We start from the raw sequence: 8,579 nt of genomic DNA, 5'->3' as shown, positions 1-8,579 counted from the left end.
TGGAAAAAGGATCTCAAGACTAATTGTAGCCAACATGTCAATTCATGCAAAGGAGCAAACTGGGGCAGCCACACTACTTGACAGAATCTTGCACATCCAGCTACAACATAAAAGTGAAACTTGTCAGGATTTGCCAAGACCACAGGTGGGAATATCTAGCAAACAGAAACCAAAGAACAAATTAGGATAAGAAGAGAAGTAAATGAATGGTGAAATGTGGAAGAATAGAACCCAATGTAAAAGAGTTTGTCTGTTTCACTGAACGGGCACTGATTCTGAAAGCGCCTATAGAAGTCACATTTATTAGATCTTCTGATTTATTTACAGTCATATATTTTAGAATATAATAAAACCCAAAGGTACAGTCCAATACTTCTTGACAGAAAGCACAAAGTGCATTAATCTGTTCTTAAAATGCAGAAGAGCCATTCTGCAGACAATAACATATCATCTCACCATTTTACAGAGATAGTAAGCTTCAAGAAGTACATTATTTTAAACATATCATGACCAGCATCATTTCTACACTATGTTGTCTTTTCTTTAAACCCACTGATGATAAAACCTGGAGGGAATAGTAAAGCAATTTTGCCCTCTATTGGCTATAAGGGCAAAGTGCATGCTAGGTAATGACTACAAATGAATAAGGCATTGTTAGTACATCACAGACCAGTTTTGCGGTAGCACTTCAACAGAAGCCACTAGAACAGTTTAATGATTACAAGTTTTCAGCATTCACTATTAAAATTGTACATCTAAAAACATAGATATGAAACACTGCCCTCACTTTCCTTTTTAATGCAGCGAATTTTCTCCCGCCCAACCCACCCCCACGTCCCTCCTTTTGTGTCCCGATTGTGTCCACTTCCTGCAGGTGTCAGTTGCTAGTGAACGAGCTGTTCAACCTACGGATGCAGGAAATCACTCTCCAGGAAACCATCTGCAGTGGGGAAGAAAAGAAAAATTCCGAACTATAATGAGACCATTCTATTTTCAGGCAAAACAGGAAAAAAAAACTGCAAGAAGATTACAGCAATACTGTCAGACATGGAAGTTTCCAATGCTATATAAAACAAGGGATGAATAATCTAATACTATGAATAGATGAATCATGTACAACTCCCCCCTTCCAGTCACTTGGTACTCAGATGTTTCAGCTTAAAGCTGGCATCATTCTACATGTCATTTAACTTCAAACCACAAACACAACAGTCACATTAATATAAGAAAAATCAGCATCTCATGCTTGCTGCTGCCTTAAATCAAAACCAAGCTCATTTCATTCCTGAAAGGGAGATTGGACAGAATACACAGCTTACTGCAACTGAAGGAACTGAGAGGTTTTAACAGTGAACAGATAAAACCTCTTTTCAAAGTTTCAACTTTCCAAATAAAAAGGATTATTTAAAAAGGAAACCAAACTGCATTTAATAATCTACAAGACCACTGAAACAGGAATTTAAAATGAAATTTAAAAGCAAAATACTGCAGATCCTGGAAATCTAAAATAAAAACAGAAAACAGTGGTCGAACTCAGCAGGTCAGACAACATCTGAATGTTTCATTTTGACGACCTTTCATTTTGTCATCAACCTGAAAGCAAATCCCAAGTACCTTTGTTTGACCGAGTTCTTTGCAAGATTTCTAATGCTGAGCTTTTTGTTAAAAACCCATCGAAATCCAAGTTGATTTTATTCAAATTTATTCAACAACCATAAGTTTAGCACATACACAGTTTCCTTTTCTTCATATGTTCAGTTTAAAATTGCTATGCGAGTTTCAATACAACAGAAAGGTATCCGTTTTGCAACCTGAAAAGTATATTATAATAATGCAAGATCTTTACTGAATATCGATAAGCCACAGAACATTACCCTTAATAGATGAAAAGGACCCGAGTCCTTGGCAGAGAAGCAAAAGTATCTGGCATTTTCCGAACTTTCGCATAATTAATGAATCCACGAAGGAAAAGCAGAAATCCTGTAACATAGGCAACAAAAATTAGCACATTCTTTTTCTTAAAAAATAACAAAACCTATGTCATCATTATTTCATGCATAATTCAATGTATTGGTGCCAAATCCCTCAATATTGTACTATTCAGCCAGTAAGTCTTTGATTTATACACAAGACATGATGTAATGTTGATATAATGCAGATCCAATTAAAATATTAGACTGTTCGCACTAATGTGCAAATACTAAGATCACAATTTTCTTTAAGCAACAAATTTTCCTGAAAATTCTATGAACTGTATTTACAGATATCAGATATGCAAAATGCAAATACAAAGTTAATTCTACAATGGGGAAACTTCTTCACGCAGAGGGTGGTGAGTATATGGAATGAACTGCCAGAGGAAGTGTTTGAGGCAGGTACAATAAAAACATTTAAAAGACATTTCGACAGGTATGTGGATAGGAAAGGTTTAGAAGAATCTAGATCAGACACAGGGAAATGGGACTAGCTTATATGGGCATCTTGGTCAGCATGGACGTGTTGGGCTGATGGTCCTGTATCCATGCTGTTACTCTCTGACTCTTATGTGTCTAAATACAAATACTGTTTCAGAGGACATGACACGCTGATTTTTCCATTGTCTGTGTTCTGGCATGGATTTAGGAGATTTCTGCCTGATAAAGCACATCAGCTTCATAATGGAAGGTCCTACAAGACAATTTATTTGGACGGTGGCAAAGTTCCAAATAAAAGACTAGTAACAAATAGCTTCCTTGTGCTCTGTAAGCTTTTAACCAAGCAAAAAATTAATGTAAATTTAAGATCAGATGGGACAATTAATAAAAAGGATAAGTAAATGGTTGAGCTGAGGTACAAGTACCACATAGTTCAGTATTTTGGTTCGTTAATTCATTGAGAGCTTATAAAATCTGCAGACAAAACAGAGAGTGGAGCAACAACTTGTACGTACTTAAAATTTAGAAAACACTTCACAGGACCAAGGGAAGAGACAAAAGAAATAACAGAATAAATAATAGACACCAAGCTATTTAGAAATCGTGCCCAGTGTTTGTTCCTCAAGATAAGATTTGAGAATATTTATAATGGAAGAATTTAAGAAGGGTATTCTGTAGAATAGATGTAATAGATGAATGCTCTCATGCTAGTGGAGCAGAGATTAAAAAAGATCAGTCAGAATAGCAAATTATCTGACAGGAGATTAGGCCTGGAGAATGGTTACAGAGAAAGTGTTGGACCAGGCCTTGGAAGGAATGAATCACAAGAGGATTTTAAATGTAATACTGAGTGACAGCTAGCCAGCCAATATAAATCAGCAAGAACAGGTGGCAGGACATGAGCTGTTAAGATGGATTTCACAGGAGGAGTAGTGAGGAGGCTTGAAGAGATAACTGTGGATAAAGGTTTCAACTGTAACAAGATGGAAGTTAGAGCCAGGTGCTACAACAAAGATGGATGTAAGTTACCTTACTGAGATTACAGAGCTCTGATAATTGGTACTGGGTTAAATCATCAAGCTTTACCCTAACAGCAGATTGGGTAGTTAGACAGAGTTAGTGGTAGAATCTGAATATGATGGTTTCAGTAGGGATGGAGAATGTAACTGCAATTAGGATCCAAAAGTGGCAGATAAATGGCAAATTACTTTTATCACTGATGAATACTACATTGTTATGCACTGAAAGAGAATGAGAAACCAAATTCAAGGAGGCAATAGAATTAGCACAAGCAGATCTAAAAGGGAGCTTGAACAATGGTAGGTTTGTATCTTTTAGTGAGTGGGAGAAATTAATGGTAAGACAAAAGCATAACTATGGAGCATAAATCACCAGAGGAAATACCGGGGTCTTAGAATCTACTTTAGAAACGCACTTAGAAAGCTGTCACAAGAACGTAAAAAATAGGAGCAGGAGTAGGCCATCTGGCCCATCGAGCCTGCTCCGCCATTCGATAAGATCATGGCTGATCTGGCCATGGACTCAGATCCACCTACCTGCCTTTTCCCCATAACTCTTAATTCCCCTACTATGCAAAAATCTATCTGACTGTGTCTGAAATATATTTAATGAGATAGTCTCTACTGCTTCCTCGCACAGAGAATTCCACAGATTCACTACTCTCTGGGAAAAGTAATTCCTCCTCATCTCTGTCATAAATATATTCCCCCGAATCTTGAGACTATGTTCCCTAGTTCTAGTCTCACCTACCAGTGGAAACAAGCTTCCTGCCTCTATGTTATCTATCCCGTTCATAATTTTATGTTTCCATAAGATCCCCTCTCATTGTTCTGAATTCCAACGAGTATAGTCCCAGGTGACTCAATCTGTCCTCATAGGCTAACCCCCTCATTTCCGGAATCAACCTGGTGAACCTCTGCACTGCTTCCAAAGCTAGTATCTCTTTTCTCAAGTAAGGAGATCAGAACTGCATGTAGTACTCTAGGTGCAGCCTCACCATTACCCTGTACAGTTGCAGCATAACCCCCCCGCTCTTAGATTCAATCCCTCTAGCAATGAAGGTTAACATTCCATTTGCCTTCTTTATAACCTGTTGCACCTGCAAATTTACCTTTTGTGATTCATGCACAAGCACTCCCAAGTTCCTCTGCACAACAGCATGCTGCAATCCTTCACCATTTAAATAATAATCTGATCTTCTATTTTTCCTACCAAAGTGGACCTTGCATTTATCACATTGTACTCCATCTTCCAGACCCTTGCCCACTCACTTAACCTATCCATCTCTCTCTGCAGACTCTCTGCATCCTCTGTGCAGTGTCTACAATTGTGGTCTTAACACTCAAAGGAAATGAATTTTGCTAAATTCAAGAAAATAGTGATAAGAATTATCTCTTTAATCTAGCAACTGAGCTAACACAAAAGCTCAGGGAAATATTAATTTGATAGATAACCAGAAACAAGAATATTAAAGTCAATCAGATCAGTAGAACCCAGAAAACGCAGAGCAATCTTCAAGGAAAAAAAAATCATCAGCAGGTAAAATACTTAAATACCTTCCGTAGTTCAATTGGTGACTCTCTTGTCTCCAGAGTAGATTACATCTTCAAACACCCGCCCAAAAGATTTGAAGACAAAATTGTAAGCTGACACAGTGGTGTTGTACTATAGCCATGTTACACAGTTTGAGATTAGCATCTTTCAAGTCAGACACTAACCTAAAGGCTTGTGATATTAAAATATCTTGTGCACTTACAAAGTACAGCAGCAGACGTCTCTTTTTTCTTGGCTTATATAGAGTCATACAGCACAGATACAGGCCCTTTGGCCAACAAGTCCATGCCAACCATGGTGCCCACCCATCTAGTACCAATAATATACTTATCTCCCCATCAATATAATAAAACTGGTCTATCATTTTGTGGTTTGTGGGAGTTGCTGTACGCAAATTGGCTGTCACATTTCCATGACAACAGGGAATACTCCTCAAAAGTACTCATTGGCTGTAAAGAACTTTGGGCTGGCCTGGTGTCATAAAATGTGCTATATAAATGCAAGCTGTTTCCCTTTTAGAAAAAACCTCATTAGGTATGGAAGTAGATTAAAAGATGTTGGTGCAATTGGATAATTGGCAGGGTTATTTGAAATACTCAAGGTGTGAATTAACTGGGAGGAATTATTTCTTTCCTTTCCTTTTAATTTAGGCAAAGTAGAATTGTAATAAAAAGAAAAATAAGGGAAGTGGGCCAAATGTCCCGGTAGCCTGGTCAATTAAATCATGGCTCAACTTCATCAGTGGTGCACAACTTTGTTCAGTGGGCCAAGCCAAAAATTCAGAACACCTCAGAAGGCTGATCACACACAAACACAGAATCCTGAACTTTAAGGGATGCTTTTCAATATCATTCCAATTGAACTCCGACATCAGACTCTTTGTGGAGTCCAGTGGAGCACCAACTTCCAGCAATTACACTGTGAAATGTGTATGTTAAAACTCTCCTTGGACCTGGGTTCAGTAAATTCATTCAATGAAGAGGAAAAGTTCAAAGGGAGAGGTACAAGTTCCAGGTAATTGTTTCAAGAAAGTGTACACTGCATTCACATATTTATTTAAAATGTTTTTACAATGTTTTCTAGTGTTCTATGATTTAATTCTTGACATGTTGTGATTTTTCATTACTTCTGAATGTCAGAGATGAAGATATACAAAGTCTTTTGACAGTTTTGAAATCTGGTCAGCCCAGGGGCATGGCTGCCAGTGAATTTCCAGGGACCGGGCCTGCAAAGGCCTTCTGTTGATACTTTGGGAACTAAGTTGCCTCTCTAGGTAAAGGCAGCTGGCAGACCAAGTGGAATGCCACTCACTGAGGCATATAGTGTACAGCATCGATCAACAGCAATGCCACTTTATCATTCATATCTGATATCCTTTGATTCTCTCCATTCCCAAGGATTTAATAGTATCAGTCTTCAACATACTTAATGATTGTGAAATCTTAGCCCTCTGGTAACTTGCATTCAACTGCATCTTTGCACTCATCCTTTGCAAGATTAGCAACAGCAACCCACTTACACATCCATTAATTGTTCATTACTAGAAATTTCAACTCAGCTGCTTTTATTATTTTCCATGTTTTTCTCTTCTGAAAATCTATGTTTGGAATCATGCACAGGATAATGTATTTTAGTAGATCCTGAAAGTTAGTTTGGAACATGTTTTTATTTTTTAAAATTTGACATTTACATCAGATGCTCCAGGAAAGTGCAAGGACTATGAATGCAGCCTTCAGTTACCTTCAATATAATTTTGTACTCCACCCCCTTCCCCCCCCGCCAGACACAGAATTTTTGAGAGTTAAAGTCAGAAAGTACTGTTTTCCAGGAGACCAATATTGCCAACACGAAGTTTTAGTCAGATGTCAGAACTGCTTAGTAACATCATCACATGCCAAGACTAGATGCTACTATGTGGTTTTTGCAAACAAAATTATTGCCACGTTCTCAATGTACACAAAAGCTACTGGAATATATAACTACAAATCATTAGGAATAATTAAATTGATCTTTCTCCTTCTCAATTTAAGCTTTGGTACATTCCATGGACTCTCTCTGGGCATCTGAATGTTGCTAAAATCATTTCAAATGCAGCTGCAAAAGAAGAGGACATTACAGTTGAGCAAAATCCCAACATGACCCAATATCCACATAGATGGGCTTCCAACAGTGGTCATTGAATAATAAACAGAAGCAAGATGTCAGTATCTGCTTCAACACAAACACCACTGCAACCCCTTGCCAATAAAGGAGATAATCTGAAACCAACTGCTAATATATCTACCCCATCTTCCTTTAATTAATTCACCAGAGATCAGTGACTGAAGATGTAATGAGAAGCATTCTAGATAAAGTTGCTTGGCTATTGGACCAGCCTGTAATTTTCTTTTAAAATCAAGCTTCTGACAAACCTTTGAGGCAAAGTTCACAGGAACAAAGTTCTCCCCAAATATTTCAATGATATACTCCACAATTACAAATAGTAAACCATACTTGAAAGTACTCAAGGGAGGTGAGAGAGTCTATTGGAGTAATATATCTGTGTTTCTCATTTATTTCACAAGATTGTTTGGTCACGCTCATTTTAGTTTACTTCATTTGGTGAGTTTTTCATTTAAAGGATTCAAAAAGTTCAAGCTCAATCTGGAATGACTGCCAATTTACAGAATTATTACAGTATTTTTTGAATAGATAGTATTATGAAACATCATAAACTTAATTGTAGAATTTGTTCTCTTTCCACTACAGAAACAAAGGAAGTAGCCTCCTTTGAGAGCAAGAAATGATTTCATTTTAACCACTGTACAATATTAAAGATGCTCAGTATCAACAAAGCTTTCTGAAGAGCAATCAATCTCCAGATTTTTTATTATGATGTTAAAAAAATGCAATAGGTTATTTAAGACCAGGAGGACAATACTGAAGACATAAAATTTTAATGGAAGTAATGCTCAGCTCAACACTGACATCAAACTGCAATAGTTAGCATCTGACATGCACATCTTTGTTTAATCACGTCACTTATGGGGATATATCTGTGGCTCAAAATGTTGTTCTACATGCACAATAGCAGTTGAAATGTACTGAAAACTGAAATAACATCACAATCTGAAGCATGCAAAACCCTCATATTTCCAAGGAGTTTTAGAAATCTTTCTTTCCAATTACCAACTGTAGGGGCACATAGACACATTAGTGACATTGAAAGGAGACACAGACTAAATTATTTCATCCCACTTGGGCATCTTTGTGCAGGTTTATTCCCCCCCCACCCCCAGAGGATGTAGACATCATTGGCAAGGCCACCATTTATTCTCCATCTCTAATTTGTCCATCCCTGAACTGAACATAACTCGTTTGCCATTTCAGGGTCAACTACAATAATCAGACTGGAGCCAGACTGGGCAAAGTTGGCAGATTTCTTTCCCCAAAGAACATTAATGAACCAGATCGGTTTAAATATAAATGCTATAATTTTATTCATCATTACTGATAGTAGATTTTTGAAAAAATTCCAAATGTATTTAATTAATTTAAAATCCCAACTGCCATGGCGGTATTTAGAACTCTACTTCAAAAATCCAAGCTCAA

At 37.3% G+C, this 8,579-nt stretch overlaps 1 protein-coding gene across 1 annotated transcript in view; it reads right to left on the bottom strand.

The window, feature by feature from the left end:
- Positions 1-253: 253 nt before the first annotated feature.
- LOC127569033 (NEDD4 family-interacting protein 1) overlaps positions 254-8,579 on the bottom strand; it is a 44,567-nt gene continuing 36,241 nt past the window's right edge. The window contains exons 7-8 of the mRNA XM_052013297.1: positions 1,875-1,980; positions 254-940 (exon numbers count right to left, since the gene is read on the bottom strand). Coding sequence (XP_051869257.1) covers positions 1,877-1,980 — 104 coding nt within the window. The 3' untranslated portion in view covers positions 254-940; positions 1,875-1,876. The remainder of the gene's footprint in view (positions 941-1,874; positions 1,981-8,579) is intronic.

The sequence above is a fragment of the Pristis pectinata genome, chromosome 4 (assembly GCF_009764475.1).
Source record: "Pristis pectinata isolate sPriPec2 chromosome 4, sPriPec2.1.pri, whole genome shotgun sequence".
Lineage (NCBI taxonomy): Eukaryota > Metazoa > Chordata > Chondrichthyes > Rhinopristiformes > Pristidae > Pristis > Pristis pectinata.
Note: the sequence above shows the minus strand (reverse complement) of the source record. Positions and strands in the feature narration are given on the sequence as shown.